This window comes from Ixodes scapularis, unplaced genomic scaffold, assembly GCF_016920785.2.
Source record: "Ixodes scapularis isolate PalLabHiFi unplaced genomic scaffold, ASM1692078v2 PGA_scaffold10__122_contigs__length_95168666, whole genome shotgun sequence".
In the NCBI taxonomy this organism is placed as follows: domain Eukaryota; kingdom Metazoa; phylum Arthropoda; class Arachnida; order Ixodida; family Ixodidae; genus Ixodes; species Ixodes scapularis.
This window is the reverse complement of record NW_024609836.1, coordinates 31,633,622-31,660,995: the sequence shown is the minus strand read 5'-3', so window position 1 is coordinate 31,660,995 and position 27,374 is coordinate 31,633,622. Positions and strand designations below refer to the sequence as shown.

Sequence of the window (27,374 nt, the reverse complement as noted above, 5' to 3'; positions counted from 1 at the left end):
TGCAAAAGGAGCAGACGAACTTACTGTCCGCATTGTAGTGCACACACACAAAGTAAATTTTGGAAGTATGCTATTTTTGGTCATAAAAGTTAAAAGACTCGTAAATGTTTACTGTAGTATGTTTTGCAAAAAAAAAAAAAAAAAAATCGGGCCAACACCTTTAAAAAGCAAAAAAAGCCAAGTGTCCGAGGTCCTTTTGGGCACACCTGACACTGCAACTGTCCCGTTGTGCACTTTACACGGCGCGACAGTGTTAGTGCGTTTTACTTCGAAAGGGTAACGCACCAAATGTAACTGCTTAGGTAAGTACCCCAAAATGTACGCTTCCCACCACACTAGACAGCCTTTCGAATCTAAGAGTGTAACAAAAAGAAACGAAAAAAGCCGGTGATCCCTCGTTCGCGATGAGAGTGTCGCGCTATGAGTACGATCATTTATGAGCCTCGCGAAAAGTAGAGACTGACAGCACCTCGCACTCTTGCGATATAGCAGGACCCATTGTCGCATAGTTCTGCCCGCCTTCACGAGACTGTGTGAAAAACGGGCAAAGACGACAGCGAAGTTGATGCCGGCCAGGAGGAGGGAAAAGAAGAAGTAGGGGGGGAAACAGCGGAGCCAATTAACAAGTTGAAGAGGTGATATGGTGCGGGAGACGGCAATCTCCAGCGGCACAAAACTCGTGATGGATGAAGACGAATCGGACTGTCTCGGCCCCCTCTCCCCCTTCCCCATCTCGGAGTCAGTCATTACACAGTTAGGCCCATTCACCGAGGACCCTCCCCTCCTCTCCCCCCTCTTTAGACTCCCGCAACGTAGGCCTCCGGCTCATTTTTTTTTCCTTCCTTTTTTCTTTTAACTGAGAGGAAAGGACAGGGCGGGTGAATGCGGCACTCACGAAATCTCTTCTGGAGCGTAGAAAAAAATACATAAAAACCGTAATTCTTTTTTTACTATATAATAGACTATAGAGGGTGACCGTCTGGGGATGCTAACCACCTCGTTTCCGGTCCTCCGGTTTTTTTTTCTCCCTTTTTTCTAAGGAATTTTCGGTGTCGCAGGCAGTCCAGAAGGGGCGTAGCTTGAATTTGTCCACGCGTCCACCAAGTTTGTGAACGCTAGCACGGTGGCTGAGGAACTGAGTTGACTTTCGCAGCCGTGTTTACTCATGAGGACAATCGTGAAAGGAACCAAAAAATGTAAACCCTCCAGAAAAGAACTGCTCGCAAATTTTTCGTCAGAACACCATCCTTTCGTTGCGTGTACCCGCTTTTGCGTCCGTTCATGAACAACAACCCGGTAGGCCCAGAAAGGTTCCAGGGAGTAAAAAATGGCGGAGTTCGTTTATTCACGCAACTTCAGTACTTGACACCGGAAACGCTCAACGTGATACTTACGAAGGAATAAGCACCATCTCGTGGTTCTGACGTCACGCCGCTACGCATGCGCAAACGCATCACCACACGCAAATCTGGTTTCTGCGCAGGCGTAGTGCTCGGACCTGGCGTCGGCAAACGCGGTTTGGTTTGTAAACAAAGCGTTCTCGTACATCAGAGAAAAGAATGCCGTTCTGTCACAGTATACTGACAAAGCCTGGCAGATGACTACGAGAAGTGGCCGGCGAAATGGAAAAGGTGGAGCGGCAGACAACGGATGAGAGGGGAGCCACGTGACTGGCGCCCCGCTGCGGCGGCACGCCGAAACACGCTTCTCCTATACGAACAAGTGTGTTTCGGGTTCTCGCCGCTGCAGAAGCTGTGCGCTGACGTCCAGGTTCCCCGAAAAATGGCTCTTTGATGCTTTTTGACGCTCCTAATTTGCGACGGGACACTCTATGGCTCCGTCGTCGAACTGCCAGGCTTTGTAAGGATAGAAGGAGGCTATGGTTCTGTGGATGTCTAGATTGCGCCGCCGTTGTCTGAAAACATGCACCGAACGGAATTCACAGAGGAAAGTCTGGTGAGCCCCAATGGGCTGTAGATGATACGTTGAGCCAGTGCAGTACCACTGTTAGCTTTGGGGTCTTTAACGCGTGTCGTGCAGTAGGGATGACACACGGCCTCACTTCGGTGTGGTGCCGCTCGTCCAGCTCGAAGCGGGTAGGGGCGGAGCTTGAACTCGGGAGATCCCTCGGGGTTCTGGAGCTTTAACTCCATATGCTCCAAGCCCGAGCTGCGGCGCGTTAGCACACTCGATGGGCCACCGATTCCCCTGTGTTAGAGAAAGGAAGTGCAAATGATCCATGATATTAGACTGGTAATGAACCTAACCTCAATTGTTCCCTGCTTTCAGTGTTAGGGATACGATTTTAATCTGGTTTCACATATGTTATAGCTAAATTAATGTTGCACATGCGCTTTTTCTGAAACAAGTCAACATTTTAATGTGGATCGTGGCTTATACGTCAAACGCCGGTTCTTTTCGCTTCATTTCTTTTTTTAACCTGAATAGGTACGTAGGTGTTTCGTGGACGGTCGTTCCACTTACATGCCGTTCCACTCACCCCGTTCCATTTACGCTAATCATGCACTTCACTTCGAACTTCCAGAAATATTTTTTTTTTCATTTATTGTTTATAATTATCAGTTACTTGAAACAATGTTGTATAAACTATGAGGCATTTACAACTATCTCAAATACTTCCGTGTATAAGTTTGGGGAAGAACAATTCCTCCTCATTAAGCGGAACTCTTTTCTTTCTGTTCCCGTTATAAGTTATAACCAAAACCTCAAGCCGCACTCATAGTGTTTATACATCATACAAAGGACAGTCAGCATACAAATTCGAACGCGGGTCATTCCGATATCCGTGCATCGAATGCCGCATGGCAATGAGTTCGTGGAGAAAACTTGAGCACGCGGCATTTGAACCACGGATATTGCAGTGATAACTCGTGTTTGCACTTTGCAGACTGTGTTTTGCATGACTTGTGAGCAGTGTTTGACCCCGGCTCAAGAGTGTAGAATCAGATTCTTCGGAGCCTGCGAAAGGCCGACTCCGCAAGAGCGGAACACTCCCCGGCGTGTTCTGCAACACTACACACACACACACACACGCAGACATCCGAGGAGTGTGCGATGTGACGAACCGGGACAGCGGGGATTATGACCCGAAGACGCTTTCCTGTCGTCTCCTGTCGTGCGGAGACGCGGCGCCTGGTGCCAGACCGCGCGGCGAGATAAGCTCTCCCCCGGTGCCTCGGATATTTAGGGAATCTTTTTAATGGCGACCGCCATCTATAAATAGCTCCCACTCCGGCAGGGGCGCGGCATTCGACAGCATCGTATCGCGGCTATCGCCCGCTTGCCTGCGTCTTTTGGGGACGCCCATCGTCGTCGCGCTCCAACTATCTTGGGAAGCACTTTCTCGGCTGAGACCCCGCTGGCGTCGTGACTGCGACATGCAGCCGCGTGAGCGACCGAAACAAAGTTTTGGCAACCCACTATGAAAAACAAAGAAAAGATTGATACGTTAGAAATATATTCTAATAATATGTACTGTTCTTGTGTGAAACACTGGAAAGTATATACGGGGAATAAGCGTTTTTCCAATGAAAATGAGATGGATGTCAGTAAAAGACTGAGTGTATGGTACCGGTACTACGTTCTTATATGTGAAAATTTCGGCTGAAGTTAGTATTATGGTTTCTTTTTGTTGTGCTCACGCGCGTTTTAGTAGTAATACCTGCGCGCTTTTCCGAGTATAATTTGTTCGTGGCATGTTTGCTGCAGTTATATGCGTATTAATAAACCTCTTCTCTAATGGCCTTCAAAAGAAGGCTGACAGCATAAATAAATAAATAAATAAAGGAGTACCTAAATAAATAAATGAAGAAAATATACTTTTGTTGGACTAAAATAAAAGTATATAGTACGCATTCTTTTAGTATGTAGACCTTAGTTGCCAGACTGGGTGAAAGCATGGACCGCAAGGCTAAGTTACGAGGTACACTAAATTTACAGGACATTCCCGACAAAAGAAAACCATGTTTCTCGGCCCGGGTAAAGGAACTACTCATCGCATAAGGCTTAACGCTAAAGGTTTGGATAGAACGCGAAAGCTTGAGAGCTTGACGTTACCTGGATCAAAATATAATTGAGAAAGACGAAATTTCTCTATCAGCCGACGTCCACCCAAGTCTAGTTTCGTCAAAACTAGAACTGACATTGTGGACGCATGTGGGATTGATATCAGTGAAAAAACATTTGTCAGTTTGAGAGAGAATATTCTTTTAATTTCTGACAAGATTTTCTTTTTCTCCCTAAAACAGATGTATACAAGCGCCCACAGCCTAATTTCTTGTTTCGACGAAACTAGGTTTAGGTGGACGTCAGCTCATGGAGAAATGTTGTCTTTCTCAATTACCTTTTTGGTTCAGTTTAACGTCATGTTCTCAAAACTTTTGCGCTTTATCACAACCGCTAGGGTTCCATTCTCACGGAATGTGAGCCTTCTGCTATACATAAGTTCATTTACCCTGTCCAGAAAACACGGTTCTCTTTTCTCGGGAACGCCCGTATATTCAAAATATACTTCATATACTGAGCTATATAGACCCGTGCTCCGGCATGCTAATCAGCATGTTCCCCCGCATCAGCGTCTTCTCCGGGCACTCCGGCGCAAAGCGGTGAAGCACATCCTATCGTGTGCCCTTTGGCATTTTTGCTCATGGACCTATACATATACCTCAAATCAGTTTAAAGACCGGCGACCAGTTCGCGCTTTCCACTTTCCCCTCGCTTCCATTTCTCCCCCCCCCCCTTTCTACCATGTCCATTGTTGCCTGTTTCCTCCTCTCCCATGGTGACGAGGATCTTCTGCCTTGCAGAATCTCGAGTCTGGTCGTCGGCCTCTATAAGTCCAGACGCAGGCAACGCTACGAGGTAATGGGACCCATCGAACAGCGTCAAAAGCTCAAGTCACTAAGCCTTTTCTGTTCACGATTAGTTCAGCAGGACGCGTTGGTTCAGCGATGATAGAACGCGGTGCATCAGCCTGAAGAGCACCATGACAGTGCGCTTTTGACGCTCTCAGATTGATCCAGTCATCTCGTAGCGTCGGCTTCGTCTAGACTTGAAGGTGAAACGAAGTATAGCATGGCGCATATTCTGGATGAATGGATGGATCTTAATGGCTATGCCCTTTGTAACGGGCGGTAGCTTGCACCACCTAGCATAATTCTAAAAAGACAAACATATGATTCCTCCCGCCCTCCTAAGCCAATTTTCTTCCCCTAACTATCACCAGGCAGTGTGGGATACCTTTTTTTTTTCTTCAAGGTTGTCTCCACATGGTGGGTAGGTGCTTGCTCGGAAGTTTTAACATATTTAAACGAACGCGGAACTCCGCGCGTCACGCTGCTGTCTTTAGTATATACGCATGCGCAGTCTCTTCACCTTAGGCGAATCTGGCTTCCACGCACGCGCAGATGCTCACAGCAGGGTGTCCAAACACGACGGTCAGAGATCTCGCCGATTGTCTCGCTGAGTGTCCCTGGAGACATGGTGTGAAAGAGGTTATTTACGGACAAGCCTCAATACATGTTCCAAGCCTGATTGCTTCACATACATGTGTGTTCCTAGAACATGTCTGACGACATTTTTACTACGATCAGTATGTCCGAATATACACGCCAGGATGAATCACGCCTCGGACTTTCTTTTGGATGATGTATTATCTGTGTCTCTACTCAAGAGTGACCCCACGGTGTGAACAAACGTCGGCTTGTTTTTGTAGAGAGCACATTGGCGTATAGTACATGCGCGATCCGATCTTGCTGACGTGATTTTCTTGCCGTGTGCTTTTTGCAGCGTCCTCCATCGCAGTCTCTCAATTCGTACGGGACGGCCGACGACGTGCGCTCCCCGACGGGCTCTGCGGGCACGCCCGGTCCAATGCCGCAGCAACCCAGTTCACAGCAGAGCACGGACAACAACAGCGAAGCGGGTGAGTCCCTTTCATGTTAAGCCACATCGCGCGGTTCGCGCGTCGATGTGCCGTTTGGCCTGGGATCGTCCGAACCACGCAGTGGCGGCTCGCGAGGACGACATGAGCGGTAGGGATTGAACGGTGGTTCCGTCTGAGAAAGCAACGAAAAGAATTCTTAATTTAGGGGGTGTTGCAGCATCACCGAACTTCCCCCGCATCAACCGGATACCGAGCAACTGAAGATGTAGATCCGGAAACCGACAGTGGAACCGCAATCTCCAGAAAGGCAATGATCCCTTGTGGTGTGGTTGTGATAATGTTAACCCAGAAGAGTAAAAATCGAGAATTCGGAGAATACTACAATTAGCCGATGTGAGCCCAGAGAAGTAAAAAAACCTGCCTATGAACAAAGCCTTATGACTTTGTTCATAGGCAGGTTTCTGTCTATGATGTTTAAGTTTCAGGCTTTGTTCGTGCATACTTGTATCACCTGCAGCTCTCAAACTACGTAGCCAGAATACCACGTCTCTATATCCAGGCATGCATACGAACCTCTTCTGTACATCAGATGTCATAGCCCGTTTGCGCACGCAGCAATGAAGAATCATGGTTGTGTAACGCAATCCGGCCCGCGTTTTCGACCCCAGTCCGTGACATCCTGTGACTATAGGATGTCACAAACAATGGATAACGATGTTCCCATAATATAAAAGAAAAGATACGCACTTCTAATACTTTAGTTAGCCTTATAACTTGAAACAATAAAACAATACACCCAACAAATATTGCCCCTCTCCTCGGTCTCAACTTGACCACAATTTCCTCGCATGCGCATATTAGTCGAACTCCACTCGAACCTCCGCAGTTCGCGACGCTTCTGGCAGCGTGTGGTGAACATACATCTACCAGGCCGTGCTTCTTTCTAAGCGATGGCCTTGCGGATGGAGAGACGGATGGATGGCAGGATTGATGGATGTATGTTAACGGCTGTACCCTTGATAACGGGCGGTAGGTTGCGCCACCTAGTGCCCGGCACGGAGCGGCACGTCGATGACGACTCCTCACCGCCGTTCCGTTTCGTCGGACCTTTATCTCCCTCCTCTTTTTCCGTTGAACGAAAGGAAAACGGTTGAACAAGGGAGGGAAGCCGGGGGTACGCGGCAGTCATTGCTGCCTTTGGCTTTGTTTATTGGCGTCGTGCCGTACGGAGGAGCGCAGGCCGAGCTATCTCATTGGCCGCTTTTGTTTGTTTCCCCGGTTTCCGGTGAGGCCATTACGACCAAGTGGCACTCGGCTTCGGTCGTTCGCGAAAGAGATAAAAAAAAAAGGAAGGCGGGTAGGGTGCTGGCGAAATTGAGGAAGGAAGTCGAAGAAAGGGAGGTGATGTAAAAGATGTCTCTTCTTTACGACTTGTCGACAAACCAGTCGCCGCGCGCGGGGGACCGAATGGCACGGTTCCTTGTCTTTCGCGCTTTTCTGCCGATTTGGTTTTCTTTTTTTACCCCGATGATTTCTGGCCGAAATGCGACTATTATTGGATATTCCGCTTCGAGAAGGCTCCCGATTGCCCAGCGGTATAAGCGTCCGTACGTCCACATCACTGAGATCTAGTCAACCTCTAACAGCGCGTGTTGATGACGGCGGCATGATTCGGGAGAGCCACTTTAGCCGACACAACGTTACTGACAAACTCACAAAATAGTCTTATTTTGCTGAAAAATAAGCACTTAAAGAATAAAACAAAATTCCTTTCCCCTTCCTTGTCGCAAACCCTCTCCCCCATCTCTCGACCAATTTTGGTGGCCCTGGCGCACTTCCAAATTGAATTAAGCAAACCGGGAATGTGGTGAAGGGTCACTCGGTTCAAGTGAGTCTCTGAGAAAGGCGACGATCCGCTGTTCCTCCATGTGAGGGGATAGTCGCTTGCGATACCCATGAAAGGTGTGAATTTCAAGAGGTATCAGCCAGGAATAACAGCGACTCATCCAAATCGTTAGTTCATGGAATCGAGAATTCGGAGAATACTACAATTATCAAAAAAGTGTCTATAAAAAATATGATTAAAGTTGTGACTCGGTCAACTAAAAGAAACCATAAAACGATTTCATTCCTTTTTTTTTTAAATTTCGATCGCTATTGTTCAGATTATTTGTCAACCATAGCACAGGCGCGTTCCTCGGGTGCGTCACGTTTCAAACATATTTCCTCACTCTTTCTCCGTAACCTTCGGCGACTAGTGTTTACGAAACGAATTTGTTGAGACAGATTCGCTTTCCGGTGCATGTGAACGATTAAGATATTCGCAGAGGCTGTCGGTCAGCACACGAAATCGCGTAAGCGAAATTTAAATCACGTAGCCCTAATCGCCGTTATGTGAATGTGCACGGCTCAATGTTATTTATTAATACTCAACGCAACTTAATCCGGAAGAAAGTGCTTTTGTTTTCTGTCTTTTCTCTTACGGCCGGTATTGACAAGGTGTCCCTGCGGAACTCCGGGTGTTGTCTAACGAATAAATTCTCACTTAAACGTCACGGTGTTGCGTGACGTCATGTGACATGACGACGCAGTTATCCCGATTTCTCGGTTTGAGAGTAAGTGAATCGCATTCCGGGGGGGGGGGGGGGGGGGGGGGGGGGGGGCTTGAGCGAGCCCACAGTGTACCGAAATACCGGCAACGTATTCGTTCTATAATTGTTAATTTGCCCAATTTGGCGCCCATATGATGCACGCGTGCCAGATCTCCGGCGGTCTCGCGTCTCTGACTGTTCGTCGCCCGCGTCCCCCCTTCCCCGACACGCGACGACGCGAAGCGCCGTTCTCCCGCCTTCAACGATCCATAACGGCAACGAGAAGCGGTCACTTTTACGGAGATGCTCCGGTTGCCACGCTTTCTCGAATCCACAAACGATACACCCCCTAAATAATAACAGTCATTCAACAGCACGCGAGCCGAACAAGCCGCATAGAACAAGAACCGACGACGGAGATCCATTACCCCTCCAGGGCTGCTGCTCCGTTCTTCTGCGTCCATTGTGCGGAGGGCACCGAAAACAACCGGGCACCTCCTGTTTTCATCTCTCGCCGCCGGAAGGAATACACGGCGCGCACACACGTGTTCCGGGCGTTTGGCCCGTCTAATGGATGGCCGTCTCCGCCCTGCCTGCCTACCTCGTCTCTTTGCGACCGGGTCGCTCCCCGCGTTCCGGGCTCGACTTCGCCGGTCTCTCTCGGGCCGATTCGGGGACACACGCGAACGCTGACCGAGACGGCGGCACGCCACACGGCTGTGAACAGCGGACGATGGGGTACGGATAGCTCTTTGTTCGAAGAAGAGCAGGAGGTCCGAAGGAAGCGTCTTTAGTTATAGTTCGTTTCACCTTACAATCGACCATAGGGGACACTAATGCCTATCCCTTTGAGCGCGGATTACCTTCCCGCTCGACGAGTGTGCATTCAAGTCACAATAGTAAATGTCGTCCTCCTCTTTCTCAGTTTCTCGTCGCACAGCACTCAACCGTCTTTCGTAAGGTAGTATGGACCGAAACGCTGTTTGCGAACCAGTTAGCGTTTGCCTACACCAGGGCTTTGTTCCAGATCTTACTCGAATGAATCCATCCGAGTCACTCCGGCGGGTCATGTCAAGTGAAAAGGTAGATAGAGCAACGCTGGACGCGACTAGGTTTTCGAACGCTAAGGTGCAGAACCTTTACGCTAGAGCAGGGGTCTCGAAATATTTTAACTATGGGGCCAGATTAGCGATATGACGCAGCCTCGAGGGCCGGGGAAAAAAAGAGTAATCATTAACAAGAGAAAAACGAAATGAATAGACCTAATATGCATACGTAGGTTGAAACGAAACCGAGGCTGCGGTTCGCAAAATGTTAGAGCTATTATTCTTTGTGTGTGTGTGTGTGTGTGTGTGTGTGTGTGTGTGTATATATACTTGATAATAAAAGGTGTTACCAGTTCGTATTATTAGTCACCGCAGCTGTAATGCTAAACCAGTCTTCTAAACCCACCTTCAACATGCAAACCCATTTAAAGAACAAGTTCACTGGCTTAATCCCATCGTGATCGACGATTAGTTGGTGAGAGACGCTAGACAGAATTTCCTGCGATGTTAGCTTCGTGTCAAAAAAGGCACACTTTAGAAAATTAGAACTAATGAAAACAGTAAGCACACACCCGTTCTAAAAAAAAGATATTCGGATTATAACATTGATTATCGACACCGCCATCATCACTTTCATTGCTGAGCCAGTGTTGGCATAAGTAAACATTTTGTGTTGGGAGTATCTGAGATTCAGGAATCCAAACACACAGCTACCAGAGGCGTTACCCGGAACGCATATAAGAGCAACATGAAATGTAACACATCTTAACAAATACTAACGGAACACTAAATGCCGCGACATCGGGAAAACAAATGTGCCCATATTAAAAATTAGTATAGGATCCGGCCGTCGCCATGACACGCAGGCCTTACTTTGGGGATGACCACGACCATGATATTGCGAGTGTTATAAATTTAGCTCGATGCAAGTTTGAGAAAATCTTTGAAACGCAAGGCTCCTGCAGCTACACGTGCGTAACGGGTCTTACATGAACATGCGCTCATAACGTACTCTAGTGTAATACGTATAGGCGAATCGGTAGGCTCCTTCTGACAGCGTTTCAAATAGCTCGCCTTCCCAGTTCCGAAATCGTCTGTCCTTCTTGGCATTTAAATCATCACCTCCTTCCAAATCCTTAGGTGCATAATCGCTCTAGCCTAATGCTCGGATGAACGTTTGACTGTGTACAATACTAACAATCCTGTAGCTGGGCGTGAGTGCCTCTCTTAGTCGGAAAATGATCTCGGAGATTTTGTTTTCACGAGGGAAGTCTGCGCAGCAGCTGCCAAAACAACGCACGAGGAATCTACGAAAACCTTCTTGCCTTCTTTCGTTTTTTTTTTTTTTTTTTTGTTGCGTGTTTCTCGCTGTTTCTCCGGGTTCCTTCTCTCTCTCTTTCTCTCTTTCCTGTCTCGTGTTCTTGGTCCCGGAGCGTGAGTCCTTCGCGTCACTCGCTGTGTTTGCTTTTGTCCGCGAGCCCAGCTCTGTTTCTCTTCCGAAGCATTTCCCTGTCATCCTGGCTAGGCAGAAGGTCGTAAATAGATCCTGCAGGTTTCCTGATTTGTTGTTGCCAGCTGCTTTAGCGGGCGGGAAAGCAGAATGTCCCCCCCCCCGTTTCTCTCTCACTCGCTCTCTTTTCTAGTCATTGTTGGAATGTTGTCTCCTTCTCCAGTGCTACAAGCCTGGAACTCGGAAGAGACAGCCACGAAGCCCAGGCGCGAGGAGAGAAAGCAAATTTCAGTTTGGCGTGTGAGAGGCTATGGTGAGACGCTGAGAGCAGACTTGAACGGTACACATGACGAGTAATCAAATTACCCGTTACAAAGTAATCACGAGAGCAATTTGATTACCCTACCGAGAAATTCTCTAACCAAATCTCTGAGAAGAAGATGGTTTACCAAAATTGGTGAATTAAGAACATGATTAGCTTGTAATTCGGTGATTTTGATCCAATGGACTTCTTCCAAAACCGACGCGCCCCACCGCGGCGAAATACCACGCAGTGCACTCTGGGAACTAGTTGGCCACTCAGTTTCGGTTTCGACTGAGCAGCTTCATCTCATGCTATCGCGCCGCGACCGAACGCGCTGCTTGCGTTTTCGATTATTTGACTTTTCACGAACGTACAATACACCAATTCTCGAGCGATACAAAACAAAGACCGGGGCACTTTCCTTGGTTCCCGAAACACCGGATATTGTGCGTGCGTATGCGAACGTAGTAAGTCGTGGCTTAGTCACCTCACCCCACGAGTGTATCTTTTAGCTCAATGTCAGTAATCCCGTCTAGTACCAGTAAACTACAACTGAAATTTGTTCGTCTGGAGCCTTACACGCATTTTGTTTGCCAAACGTCCGCTTCTTGTTACTTCATTGGGCGAAAAGCAAGCCGCATCCTCACAGGGTATCAAAGTTGAGGCCAGCGTTTACGCATGAACTTTTAAGGAAACGCAATAAATTCGACCTCACTACTGCACAAAAGTTACTATGATGTCTTCCTCGTGTCATCATATATCTCCCACTCAAATTTTATGTTGATAGAAGATTAACTTTTCGCAAACGCTGAGATCGGCTAGCTACGACGGAGGCCCTAAAAAGCGTCCCCTACTCCTCGCTAAGCCTTTTTGGACGAGTTTTACTGACGCCCGAGACCTGTGCCGGGAACGGTGTGTCTGAAATCATCTCGGCATACTCAGGCAAGAAGAAAGCAAACACATAACAAATATTATGGCCATTAGCAACCGTCAAATGCGCTTTGAATTCGTTCGAGCACTTGTGTGAAGAATGTCGCACCGTGCGCCGGACGGGCATGAACCCCAATGCGGTGCGCATAGGGGTTCATGCTCGTCTGACGCACTTTCGGCGAACGGTGCGACATTCTTCACACAAGTGCTCGGCTTTTGCATTCTTAAAACGGTGTGTATGCGCGAATTCGTCTATATGATTGCAGGATAACTTTATGCGCATACGCGATGTTGAATATTCGTGGAATGCAAGCGGGTGGGGGCAAAAAGTAATATTTCGTCTATGGACGCACAAAGCAAACAAACTTCCTGATCAACAACACTAATGTAAAGGCTCGAGCTCGATGTATCCATACTTACTGTTTGCTACAGCTTGTTGATTCGTACACAAGCAAGATCTCGAGCACCCGAGCTTCGCAGCGTCGAGACTCCCAGCACTGGCTCGTCCACATAACTCGATTGGAACGCTAACAGGAATGCTCAAGTACAAAAATACAACAAGCATGTGTTAAGACAAGCTATACGTCTCGAGATTGTGCTAAAGCTTCGAGGTATGACCGTTTAGGTTAGTTTAGAGACCACAAATGACGCTCTCGGGACCAGAAAACAATCTATTGTCGACGTGTCGATCGAAACCGAAACCTTGGCACCGTCCTCCCTGGCCAACTAGTTCCCAGAGTGCAACGCGCGCCGTGTTGCATGCAGGGCTTTATGGAAGTAGTCTATTGTGGACAGTACGAAAGAACAGTTCTCAATCCGGCAGAAAATTTGTTCTTTTGAGAGTCTGAAGTAATCGGAAAAGTAACTTTCACTTTTTCAAGTAACTGCCAATTACTTCTCTTCTCAAGTAATCATAATTTTAATTTTTATTTTTAACCAGGAGTAATTGTAATTGCAACGTATTGCATTTTTCGAGTGACGTGTACAAGACTGGGTAGAGATGAAGAAATCCTCTAAATTTGCAGGAAGAGCCAAATTTAGAATCACGTTTCTGTGCACCTAAAACAAAATATACGTCTCACATTTCTATGCACCTAACAAAATGATATCTCACATTCCTGTGCTACTCAGCTTTATAATTGATATCAAGCATGCTTTTGACTCTTTTTGCTCTAATGTTTGTCCCTCGAATGCGTTTTTGTTGATCCTTGTTTTAAGCATAGCTGTAGAAGGAGCAACTCCCAAAAGCAAGTGCTTCCTTTGTTATTCGTTTATCCCACACGCACGTCTACCGAAACGCATACATCTGCCGAAATAAAGAAGAAGAAGAAAAAAAAAGCTAGGGCCATCCGACCCACGAGGGTTCTTCTCGACGGGTGGTCGAGGTTTTCCTCTCGCTCCGCCATCCGCATTATGCTCAGGGGAACAAACCCCCGAAGCCATTTGTTTTCGTTAGAGCCGGGGACATTGGACGCAGCTTCCCTCGCGCCGCTTCTTCCCCTTCCCTATCCCTCAGACACTCGCACCGTTTGTTATTCGACGTGGCGCGCGCCTTGGATGCGCATCGTGGAGCAGGGAATTTGTGGGCACGGGAAAGCTAGGGAGTGATATAGGGAGGGAGGAGGCTTAAAATGAGACAATGGACGGAATACGTTGCTGAGACATTGGCAATACAGCGGCCCAGATGCTGCCAAGCAAGTTTCTCCTATTTCGCTTCTCAACGATATCTCGATGAAAAGGTAAAGTGCGAGCCAATCGACGGGCAAGTTATTTTTCTAGAGACATGCATGAAAAGAGTGAGAACAAAAACTCAGCAGCGGTCCGTATCGATCCTAAGGCTAGGCCTCACAAGGCACAGTCAATTTGACATCTAATGCTACGTCACCAAACGCAACGCTTTCGAGACATGCTGCCACGTTTCGCAAGAGTGACTTCACACCGTGTCTCACCGGGCCTGACGTGACGCGAGGTGGTCACGTTGACGTCACGTGATCACATACCCCACGCACATAGCTCATGCCCTGCCATGGGCTATGCGCCGACACACGGATACAATTACGGATACATTTATGAGGATTTCCGTCAAACAATGCTGTCTACGCCTTTAAAATAAATCTGCCAGAAAAAAAGGAATTATGAATGGCAAAGAACGCGTATACGAGCTGATGTTACCAAAGGAAATGTCATTTTGGCGGATTCTCGAATTTCTTTTTGCGTTAGCGGAGTTCCCGAGGGAAGTGAAATCTAAACAGAAGTTCACTAATAGATATCACGTCGCGCTGGTGCACCCATTCGCCAAAATTGAGCTTGATTTAAAGTGTATTTCGCCATATCTTCCGTCCAACACCGGAGAACGCAAGAATAAAACACTACGCGCCTCTTCACTTTCGAACCTTCGCGAAGTTCCACTGTAGCCTCATTCCAATGCCCATGTCTCCAGCACGCGATCGTTGCTTTCCGTCGTGCTTCCGTCGTCGTATAGCTGGACGACACGCTGCAGTGTTATCGAAGAGAAACTCCCGCTGGAGGTGGTACAATTGAAAAACCTTCGTACAGTTCTCACTTTGTTAGAGACTACATGCAAACTTTGAGGTTTAGGCATGAGGGGTACGCGAATATTGGTTCGAATTGAGTACATGGCTTGCACTGATGTCACATCAGCTGCCATTGTGGTGACCATGCTGTTATGTATTTATTTACATGCCGCAGAAGTTACGTGCATACCTTCTGTTCTGCGGCATGCATCAGGCACCACCGAACTTTTTTTTTATTACAAAAACGAGTGTGAGTGACCACAAGGGAACGTTACTAGATTAAAGCTGTAGTAAGGTGGTTAGTTGAGCGAGTTGCTACTGATTGAACATGGTCATAATTGCGCTTCTCTCCTCTCTTCTCTTTTCACTGCTCCTTTCTATTTGTGCGGAATTTTAACCATGTTGAATCGTTACTGAATTGGGTCCGTTACGGGACTGCCCATATAGGCGCTGCTTCTACAAGCAGTACATCCCCCCCCCCCCCCCCCCCCACACACACACACACACACGCTCGACGCGCCACCGTTTTGAGGACGGCTGCTATGGTAAATGCAACGCATTTTATGGGAAACATACGTTTTGAAGCGCAGCATCTAGATTGCTTTTCACCGAACTCTATGGAACACACAGTTTTGAAAGCGAAAATCTAGATGGCGCTTTAAACGACGGGGAAAGGGGGGGAATTGAAAGGATTAGATCAGTTGTGGAACTCCTCCTCCGCGGGAGTTCCACAACTGAGCTAATCGACACTCTATCTCAGGAGTTGTGTGCAGCAAAGGCGCGGCACTGCACATGGCTTTCATATTTGAAATCTGAAAGCCACGCGCTTGCGCCTGCGCTTGTACCTTTGCTGCGCGCAACTAAGGAGATGGGGTATTGTAACATTGCCACCAGCACGGTGCGATGACTCCGCGTGCAAGGAATGTAAAGGGCTGTGTGTCATTCGCAGCCTTCACAGTGCTAGGGAAAGCAACGACACACCGGCCCTCTCTTTCGAAGTGTCGAGGCTAGGTTTGACACTGCGCCGTTCGATTTGAAACAGTATTCGTACACCCTTGTTCGGCACCTTTCGCGAACTTTTAGGTCTCGAGTTCTCCGGAAAAGTTGACGACACCTCACGGAGGAAAGAAAATTGGACAAAACAAAACAAGAGATAGCAGAAAAAGAAGAGAAAAAGGTACAAAAGAAAGAAAGGAAGCAAAAAAAAAAAAACGATCTCGTTTCGCGTCGCCTCTATCGGCTTTCTCGGTCCGACTGCGTTCCCGCGACTGGTAATAACATCTCAGCCGACGCGCGGGTGTTACACGGGCAATGAAGATTAATGGCTGAGGGGAGAGGAGGACGCCCGCTGGAGAGCCTGGGGGCGCAGAGGAGGAGGGGACACTTCTCGCTCGGTTCTTCACTGGCTGCCAACGTGAATCCTCGTTTTCTCCGCTGTCGCCCCGACTCTCTTTCTCTTTGCTTGCCAGCTCGGGAACTCGGACGAAGAGAAAATGGAGGAGGAAAGAGAGGGTGTTTAGGGGGAGAGAGACAGACGGGACCCCCGACCTGATGCCAGGAAGCTAGCTGGACGGGCAGTTTGGAATCTGTTTTCAGATACGGCCTATCAACTCAACACTTTGACGTCAAGCAAGCCACTCACACTCTTCGTGTGGGTAGACGCGGGCTTGTTTGTAAATAGCCTGTTAGCACCGCGTGACAATAGAGAGTTGCAAAACAGGGGGCTTGACACCTTTGTGTATCCCGAGGAGCTCGGGGCGTCACACTGCGCAGGCGCAGAAGTTCCGCGCGGTGCGACCCCCCAAGCGGCTTGGGAGACCTAAAGCGATCGGACCCCTTATTCTAAAACTCTTTCATACTGGGAAGTTTTAATTTTAAAGCTATTAGCTTTTTCAGGTTCTTCAAGCCACTTTGAGGTATGTTTCTGGCCATTTTATTTCTTCCCTGCCAATCTTTAACTGGGAAAATGACGTCACGTGATTTGATGTCACGTGACTTATACATAAATTTAGTTTCCCCCCTAAATTTAGCGGGAATATTGACTTCACGTTCCCTCAACTCCAATCCAGTTTTCCCGCTAAATTTAGCGGTAAAAATAACGTTGCATGGCTTGATGTCACGTGACCCATGCACAAGTTTCATTTCCCCGCTAAATTTAGCGGGGAGAACGACGTGACGTAGTTTGATGTCGCGTGACCAACACAGAAATTCAAGTTCCCCGCTAAATTCAGCATTAAAGTTGACACGTGACCAGTGGTGGCTCTTTCAGTGATCTCTGCAGCTAATCGCTTAATTAGAAAGAAAGCAACATGTTTGTTTCTGCCGGATTTCTTTTTTTTTTTGATACTAACCGTGTTCCGATTCTTTGAGTGACTGTAGGCTGTTTTTAAATCGAAATAGATGTTTGAAGAAGCGGAAATGCTTCTACAAGTCACCGACAATTTAAGGAAGGCATTGCATGATGAGTCCCAACTATCTTCTTATCGAGCTCCAACCAATCACATTGCAGCATCAACCTATGAGAACGTCGAAGAGCCAATCACTGAGCAAGAAGCATTATCACACAATAGGCCACGCCGTGCATGCTGTAGGTAGCATTTCATAGAGTCGGGGGTTATTGTGAATTTCTTCAAACCAGCGAATCTGTATTTAGAATTTACGATAACGAAAGAGGGACATTGAAGGCAAACAGACAACACTGGCGTTCGAGTTTCAACAACAACGAACCGCCTAAAATTCTTGAAATATTTCTTTAAGGCAAATAAATTACTTTATGAAGTGAAATCATTTGAGGCATGTGGCGACCTTTACTTCGCATCACATCTCATGTTTTTTAATCACTTCCATTCCACGCGTGACGTCACGCTTCACGTAAGCGTTTTGTGTTGTTTGAAATTCCCGCTTGAGGTCATGTGACTTTGACGTCATGACCCTATCGACCAATCGGGATTTTCCGGTCTCGCGTTCTCTCCCCGCACCTGAGAAGCGCGGGATGAATCGAGCGCATTTTACCAGGCGGGTGCTGTGGCGCCATCTGTTGGCAGGGTGTCGAACTGAGGCGGGCTACTTATTCCGGTCGCGGCCCTCCCGTGTTGCAACGAGCTTTATTTCTGGATAATTGATGAGCCATCTACGTTGCGCTATATTTATTTATTGTAAACTTCCCTGGCTCTCGACTCTGAGCCATTGTAGGGTGAGTGCCTTGCATGACAAATTGAACTCCGTAGGACAGGCTTGTGTCAGAAATGACTGCATCAAAAAACACATGGAGTGACTGGGGGGATTGCAATTTTAATTCTTCAAGTAGTTTTGTCGAAGGGGCGATAATAAGATGACCGGGACTTGCCGCGTCCGGCGTTTTTTAAGGTGTTTGCGACTACATATAATATAAACGAATAAAGTGTTGAGAATGCTTCGTATATTGCACTGTTGGCTGGATTCATTGTCATTTAGTGGAATAATAGTTATACCTGACTCCTCTAATTCCCACACAGTGTTATATACCACTGTTGTCTTCGGAAGAAGACAACAGAGGGAATTACAAGTGTCGGGTTTGACTATTCTATATTCTACTTTCATATCGCTGCATGCGCATAAATTACACAATTGTACATGTTGTTAGAAAATTTAGATCCCAACTTTAACTGAAGCACTTAATCCAGCAAGCGTTTGACCGGAAGAGTGTAGACCAGTGCCTGCACTGTTCCATGGGCGCCGCCATGTTTGTTTACGCTGACACCACGACACAGTAAGGGGGGGGGGTGGGGGGGGGGGGGGGGCTGCGGTTCTTGCAAGGCTCCGTTTTTTTTTTAGAAACCTTCGCACATATCGCAGTGCACGAACGTCAGAAATCCATAGTCACGAAGGTCCAAGAACAGCACCGATGCCGAGAGTGTTGTAAAGAGCAAAAATATTGTTTTATGCGCGGCCCCTATCTTCACAACCAGCCTGCGTTTCATATTATTATTTCCCATTTTTATCGCTGGGGGCTAGGATTCCGGACATTGGTTTATAGGCGGAAACGCCGAAGCTGATTACGAGCGAAATTTGGCGTGCAAGGACCACGTACGCGCGCGCGCTGCTTATCTTTTTAAATCCGTCAACTTTGGTAAACCACTTCACCCTCAGAGACTTGATTCAAACATTCCTCTGAAGGAAACGGTTTACAAGTAATTTTAGTGCTTCCAAAAGCAATACGATTACACACTTGGGATTACTTCCTAATGAATGTAATCGAATGACTCTAAGATTACTCCAAAATGTAATCGATTAGATAGTAATTTGATCACTTGTAATCAGTACCGTCTACAGGTCTGGCTCTCACCCCCGCGCATAGATAGGGGTCACGTGTCAAAAGAGAGGCTGTTGATTGGTCTGCCGAGTGCGTAGTTCCCACCGTAGCTTACGGGTGAAGGTAGGAAAGAAGAACCATCAAAATCCTCGAGATCCGAGTAAAAAAATGTTTAACTAAAAAAAAATAAAAACTTTTTTGAACCACGGGATTGAGCCGCAGACAACTCTAGACGAGGAGTGGGGCAGGGAGAGGAGGGGGAAGGGGAGGGAACGGTATCCATAAATCAAGAGGAGGGGGAGGAGAGAGGGAGTGCCGGCAATTCTCGGAAATCCGAAGCCGAGATGCAGAAAAACGTCAAATCGGCGAGGGAATTTCGGTAAAATAAGACTATGAAAGAAGTGAAAGGGGGAAAAAAAGTAAAACGCAGTTTTGCATTGGGCCGCTTTTATATGGCGCTCTTTCAGAGATGATAATTTGTTCTTTTTTTTTTTCTTCCAAGTTCAGCAAAGGAAAAAAAATCGTGTAACGTTTTTTTAAGGCTCTCTATGGGTATGCTGGTTGCGGAATTTTCCTAACTGGTTGTTGTAGTTTTTGCGTGTGCTCGGTGATATTCTGTGGCGAGTTTGAGGCACAGACGTAAGTACGTTCATGCTTCTCTCGACGATTTTATTTTATTTTATTTAGTATTTGTACGAAAAGGAAATAAAAGCATTTTAGGGAGAAAAAAAAACAACAACACTGAAAATGCAAATGAAAACATATTGACCATATCGATTAAGTAATATTGGGTTCAAGGAGATTCAAGAAGATTAAAGTGTTCGATGCACCATCATGAGATAGTGCCACCAACTGGGAAAAATTAACTACGCGCTACTCCTAGACATTATGTGTGGATGCGTTATCAAAACTCCGCGTGCACTTGATGCCCGGAGATCAAAGAGCACGTATAATCATCACTGAGACTAGGAGGAAAGTATGTTATGCAAATCGAAGCGTATCATTGAAATTGCCTGAATCTGACGAAGCTCAGTCGTGACCAAACGTGCAAGCTGCAATAACGTATGTAATACCCGTGCCACACGGGGAACTCGAATTCCACTTACAACGAATGACATTTGAACGATCGGCCAATCAGCGCGCGACACTCCGAGCGTGGGGCGTTCCACGCGCGACAGATCACGAGCCGATTCGTTGATCACGCGAATGTCATTCGTTGTAAATGGCATTTGAGTTGCCCGTGTGGCACGTGTATAAGGTTATTGAACAGAATGTTAGGATGAAAACGAGCTTGTGACGATTGAACATGATGAATTAATACCCTGAGACTAGGGAGAAAGACGATTATGAAGGAGAGAAAGAACAGGAATCTGAGCAGTCTTTGAGACTTGTTTTCTTCGTCTCTTTTATCGTCGTCTCTCTCCCTATAGTCTCAGGTTTTTAGTTTATTATCTAAGGATTTATATTTATATCTAAAACCCGTGGCTAAAAAAAATTGACTGAACAACCAAAGCATTTTAAAATTCGAATAGCAATAACAATAGGGACGACGATTGCAGATGCACCCTTTGATTCCTCAAATGCTTCGCGATTCATTCATAGCGCATCATTCATTAAATCAATCATTCATTCGTTTCATTTCATTCGGTTCCCCAGTATTTTGATGGTGTCAACGAGGGAAAAAAAAGGAAAGAAGAAATATTTGATCTATCACCTAAAATAAAAGACGAGAGAGGGACTGGCAGCGATAGCTTCCTTTTCTATTATTATTATGATCGAGGCGGCGTGTGCTTGTGTGTGTCTTGGTGTGCGGGACATGCGCTGTCGGGGTCTTATTCCTGGTCCCCCCTCTTTCCCGTCTCTTGAGCGCATGCGCGTAGCCAGGGGTATATACGCCGGGGCCCACTTTATCTTGATAAATGATCGTCCTTTCATGCGGGTGCGCTCATCTCACAGCCTCTCCCAAACTGCGCGCCATTTTTTTTATTTTCCTTTCTTTTCCTAGCATTTGGTGTTTTTTCTTACTTCCTTGATTTGTTTCAATCATTTCGGTACTCTTTCTTTTTCTTTCTTTTTTTTTTTTTCTTCTTTGTATTCTTCAGTATTTTGAACCGACGCTCAAATTTTTCTTCTGGGGGTGCGGTTTTTGCTTGATTTCCATTTACCACTTTTCTTGTTTTTTCTTTTTGGTGTTTGGCGTTTCCTTTTCTTACCCTGGTACTTTTTTTCCTTTTGTTTGTTGTTATCAGCTTCATTGCGCGGCGCTATTTCGAAGGCTGTTATTTTTACCGAGGGTCTGGCATCTCTGAGTTCTCGTTCTATTCGGAGTCAGTGACGTCACTGGTTTTGTCAGGTTGCTTCACGACTGTTTTTGTCGAGAGTTGCGAATACCCGGATGGCCCCTGTTTCGCGGGGACGCCCGTCGCTGCGCGACACCTTCTCTGCCCGATGATTATTCCCAGTTCTTCCGGCCGCTCGTGCTGCGTTCCTAAACAAATGTCCTATTGGTGGTGGATGGGTGGATGGATAGATACGGCTGATCCCCTTAAATCGGGCGGCGGCTTGCGCCACCTATAGCCAAAGCTTCAAACTTATTTCTGCGACATCGGCGGTACCAGGCGGCTAGAACCGAAAGCTGTAGCGGCACGGTTGACTTGCCAACTTCCTCGAACGAATAAAATATTCACAGCGTCTGGTTGTGTAAAGGGGAAGACGTAAAAGCAGATTAAAAAGAAAGAAAACACGCGATGAAAATTCTTAACAACCTGTTGCAAGTTAAGAATACCAGGACAGACGCCTCAAAGCTGTCTGCTTGTCACGATTGGAGGTTTCCCCCTCTCCACCCAATTCCTTCTCAGCGTTCACTCGACTAAAGTGGAGGGCTATGCGGGATGAGCTTTTCCCGCTATTCTGAACACCCAATAGGCTATGTTGTTCAGCTTTAGTCTGTTCTCTTGCGTCTATCATATTGTGTTTTCTATAGTGCAATTTTACACCTACTGAAGGTTTGAGGGGCATGAGCATCGCGCGTGAGTGCCAAAGAGACGCCGAAGTTCGTTACAATATCTGCAACGTGCCTAAGCTATCTTCCGAAATTTCTCTTCAGAACCCCGTAACATTACGTGGGGCGAGGGAGGTGAGAAAGAATTCCAGGGTTCCGAAGAATCGAGACCAGACTCAAAGCTTAAGAACTCCTACATTGAATGACTTTCGTGCAGAGAGCTTCATTCGATTATGTGCAACAACGGCACAGTCCATGAAACATTATGGATTGAGATTTGGTTCATGATTATGCCGTTGTGTCTTCATAATTATATCGGTGTGTTTTCTTCGCCCCAGTCTTTGCGCTTTTTAATACTAGTGAAAGACGCAATCAACTCTGCATTGCGAATTGCTAAGGTTCTCTCTCTCTCTCTATATATATATATCTTTTTCTTTCTTTCTCTCATTCTCTCCCTTTGTCAGTAACGTTGACCGCGCATCCCGAGTTCAGTTGTACGTCTGTAGGATGGTGCTCTTTGGATCTCAGGTGATCAAGCTTTGCTGTATACTGGAATGGCTACTATACTTCGTTTCACATGACTGGTTCAGCGATAAGGGAACACGTAAAGAATACGAACACCGTTGTTGGTACGCTTTTGACGCTATATGATCAGTCCCATCAGCCCCTAGCCTCAACTGCGTCCGAACTTAGGATGAAGCTAAGTGCTTGGCTTTGATTGAAAGGATAGTGAGTAGACCTCAATGCTAGATGCCTCGAGGCCTACCCACTACTTTTTTCACTCGGCCATAAAGAGTTCATCGTTCTGACATCATCGGAACCCCTGTGCAAGAGTAGAGGAACTTGCTCTCCGTATAGGTTGCGCCAATCGAAGGGGCAAGCGTCGATCGACCCCAGTATCGCTTACTGGTTGGCGTTGATTGGTAGTGCCGCAGTATAGTGTGCGAAGCAGGAGGCTGTTGTTCTAATATCTGAAGTCGAAGAGGGGCTTGTCGGTCGGGTTCGCGTCGTCGAGGCCGCCTGACCTTAATTAGAAAACCCGGGCACCCGACCCCGACTGGCCGATAGAAGCGAGAGAGAGAGAGAGAAGGTGCTAGGGATCACGTGACCGGGCAGAAGGGCCGCGAAAGAGTCCTCATTTGACGCGCTCTGCACAGACGAAGGCGGGAATCATTGCATGTGGTCGCCGGGTAAAGCCGCAATTTGTATTTACAGGCCGGGGTTTGCGAGCGGCGCCCAGGAAATCCTTTTTGGTCCTTTCTTCGAGTCCTTTGTTCGACATGGACACTCGGATTGCCGCGTAGCCAGCGTCTATTATACTCGAGCGAAGAAATGCGCTGACCCACGAAGAGGTTCCTGCACTCCCACACGCTGTTTAGATAACTAAGCACGCGCGCAGCGTTTGCACATGCACAGTGCCGATAGCTGTGCCGCCGTAGTAGCCTGACGTCAGACATTTGAGGCGTTGTTTGTATAGAAATTAGAACAACAATACAGGCGAACTAATAAACTCTTAAACAATGCAATCTACCGTTACATATGCGTCACTTTTTTATTGTGCTAATTACCATATTTAGGTAGTTCCTACGAAGTCTTATCGATATATATATATATATATATATATATATATTTGTAAACGCACATCACTTGGGTGACGAAGCGAGGAGAGCGCTATGATAGCGCGCGGGGCCAAGGCACAGTATCAGGCACCGGGTCAGGCAAGGGGCGCGTGGACGGGACAGTTCAGCCTGGTTCAGCCATAGCGGCGTAGGCCGCCGAACACCGGAACATCGGCTCCATAAATGATAGAGTGATGACCTCAGCCCCTCTCTCCGGACGAGTGGTGAGCGAGTACCCAGTGTTCCATTTTAGTTCGAACAGATTGATTACAAAAACCTTCATTAATGGAAAGTAATGACTGGCCGCAACTCGACAAGCCAGAGTGGAAAGGCTGCCGCCATCTATGAGCGACAGCGGCAATCAGGTATACGTGGTTTGCCGCCGTCGCTCGTAGATGGTAGGAGGTGTCCTGAGTTCGATGTCTTCATTTCTTTGCGGGAGACATGATCCTGGGGAAACTAGCCCTTAACAGCTCCGTTGGAAAGATAGGTAAAAGATGCACTAATACAGCTTGGGCAGGTGAGTTACACGGCCAGGGGGGCATCATATAAGTGGTTAATCTTTGCCAAAACTCGGATAATTAACTAATATTTCTTAATTAACTACTTAATTATTAGAATAATCATATGGTTTCAATTGAGAACATGCTGAGCATAATCGAAAACCACCATGTCGGTCAATTTTAGAATGACTTGAAGCTCGTGTTAATCTCGGGGCGCACCAAAGTTACCACAGTCGTGCAGCAGACACAAAGCTAGCAGAACGCGGGTGATTAGATTATCATGACGTTCCGCCACTGCTAGCTTTGCGCCTGCTGCACGAGTGCTAACTCTGGTGCGCCCCCGAGTTTTTCACGAGCTTCAATTCGTTCTAAGATGAACTGATATAGTTTCCCCGCTAAATTTAGCGGGAAATTGACGTCACGTGACCGTATACAGAACATAAAACAAAAACATTTCGGTATGTATCAATGTTTCGAGCTTTTAAATACTCACAACCCCCTCCCCCCCCTTCCCCTTGGCCTCCTCCCCCCCCCCCCCCCCCCCCAGAAAAAAAAAAGAAGGAACAGCGTTATATTATTAAAAAAAAAAAAAAGCAACGTAAACTAAAAAAAAACAAAAAAACGGACAGCACGGCACAGTTTCAGGTTCTCTTTCAATGGTATTTCCTAACTTGCTCGCCTGCGTACTTTCCCTCCAAACACGTTATGTTGGTTAGACAGCGATGAAACTGCCGAACCTTCGAAACAGCCGAAAGTTCGTCCCCGAAACTCTTTGAAACCCAACCTCCGGAGTTTCGCCCCATCACTAGTAATTACAGTTACAATCAACCACTTTCCAGAGAAGTGTTTGTGATTGCAATTGGTATATCCATAATAATAATAATAATAATAATAATAATAATAATAATAATAATAATAATAATAATAATAATAATGATAATAGAAGGTGAACATAAAATGCCACCCCTTGCGTCTTTTAGGTCCGAATTGTAACGTGATCGTCTGCCCTGTCCTGCCTTTTTTTTTTTTTTTTTGTCATTTCCTCTTAAAAATTGTTCATTTTCCTTACCCTAGTGTCACGTCAACTTGCGTCACGTCAATGAAGCAGCACATCCGTTACAGCCATCGCGGGCGGAAGGTGTAACGTGGAAGTCCCACTTTGGAAAGGAGTGACGCGACAAGCGCTGCAACCACTAAGTACCTGTCTCGGCTACATCCATCACGACCACGGCTAACGTGTCGCTGTGGTGGTGTCACCTTAAAATAAAGAAAAGTCCGCTTCCCACGCCTTCGAGTCCAAAGCACGTCCGTGACGAGGTCTACCATCCATCCACAGCCCAGAGGGAAGCCCAGGCGGCGTGAAGTCCCTTGACAGCGGCAGCTGATTCTCATCGACAGAAGCGTCCCCTTATCTCGTGTCTATTTTTCCGCGCAACCGATAGCAGATCCCGGCTCTTCGACGGCACGCTGGAGAAGATCGTGTAACTTCGTCTGTCCCCTCCTCCTCTGTCCCTCGGGGACTACGAGGGGGGGAGGGTAGGTGACGAGTCAAGTGGTGACATCCCCCCTCCTCCTTGTCCCAAATGCACAGCCGCAGAGCCCCGTGTTGTTCATAAGCGAGGGGGGGGAGAGGTTTTTCATCTGGAGTTACCATCCAGGCTTCGCCATGGTGTTTGAGGGTTCGCTCGCTCTGCTCGCCTTCCCTCTTTTTGTGTGTCGTTCTGTTTTGTGGGCTGTTCGTTTCCTGCCCATCTCTGGTTGCTGTTTGTCAGCCGGGTTCGCTTCCTCCTCCTCTCCCTTCGTCACAGACCCTGGTCTCGGCACTCCGGGTCGCGTCTTGGGTTGCATCGCCGCGGCGTTGTCTGGGGGTGAGGGCCCCCCTTCTCGATCGTGTTTCGCGAGGAACGGTAGACGCTGCCTTGCGCGGCACCCCCTCCCCAGTCCTCGTTTTTGCCTCCTTTTCCTCACTTCCTTCCACCCCGAAATTGAAGGGCCCTGTGGCTGATGTGTGTACGAAAAACGCGAGAAGATGAGCGGGCGGTTCACGTCTCAGTGTGGGCCCTAAGGTCACAATGTGACCCTCTGACCGGGAGGTCCCTCCACCGACTGGGGAGCGATCATTCGGGTCTGTGACCCCATGTTGACCTTGGAAGCCAGAGAGGATGACCGTTCTTGGTTACCGACATGGTCCGCGGTGCTTCTCGCGTCGAAAAGATCGGATTTTCTGACCGCCGATAAAGCAAGGTGTTAGAGGTCGGGAAATTTGTCACTCTTGTAACGGTACTCAAGTAGATATTCTTTTTGGCAGGTAGGTGATTTTTAAGCTTAAGCATGTTTAAGATTTTGAACAAAGCATACTCGACATTCCCGAAGGCATGATTCAGACATTTACTGTTGCTTCACACGTTTGTGTTTGACTACGATCGACTGTGCCACAGCTCACTACCGGCTGCGCAGCGGCGTAACCGACCGTATAGGGAGTCACTAAAGGTTTAAAAACCGGTTGTGGGGCATCCGGTCGTACTCAAACGAAAGTGTGTGTAACAGCCTTGACCGAGTGCGTTACGATCGCGTGTGACTGCTTGCAACGAGATTACCCGCTGGCGCCACCTATGGGTAGCCATGGTCCTCTTCCGAGCCGCGTGTATTTTCTGAAAGAGAATGAAGCTTTAGCAGTAATTGCAATATGAAATATACGCACAATCTTTGAGAAATGATCACTTCTCACAGTGTCAAAATTATTTCAGGCACACGACAAATGCATGATGCGTAAGAAATGAGAACGCATACGAAGACCGAAAGTGGCGCGGGTACGCCCGCTAGATGGCGCCAGTATGTTAGCTCGTCGTAAGCCGTCACAAGCGGTCGTAGCACAGTCGGTCAGAGTCAAACTCAAATCTGTGAAGCGACATTCATTCGACACGAGATATTGCGGTGAACTGTGTTTGCAGAGTGTCTTTTGTATGATGGTACGAGCAGTGTGACCCCAACTTTACAAGAGAACAACACTGGAACGCTGGCGCCACGTACTGGAACTGCATTCAACCAGAGCGAAGGTTTTGAAGCGTTTGCGAGATCAAATGTACGGTACCACCCGCGATAGATGGTGTTTATAGCATCTATACAAAGGCTTTTAGGTAGTTTACATGGCCATGCCGAAAGGATTGGATGTGCAAAAAGAGGAGATCGATCTACGCGAA

At 47.3% G+C, this 27,374-nt stretch overlaps 1 protein-coding gene across 2 annotated transcripts in view; it reads left to right on the top strand.

The window, feature by feature from the left end:
- LOC8029488 (homeobox protein Meis1) overlaps window positions 1–27,374 on the top strand; it is a 356,592-nt gene that overhangs the window by 154,914 nt on the left and 174,304 nt on the right. For both annotated transcript variants that reach the window (XM_042287647.1, XM_042287649.1), the window contains exon 8: window positions 5,809–5,944. In XM_042287647.1, the coding sequence (XP_042143581.1) occupies window positions 5,809–5,944 (136 nt within the window). The remainder of the gene's footprint in view (window positions 1–5,808; window positions 5,945–27,374) is intronic.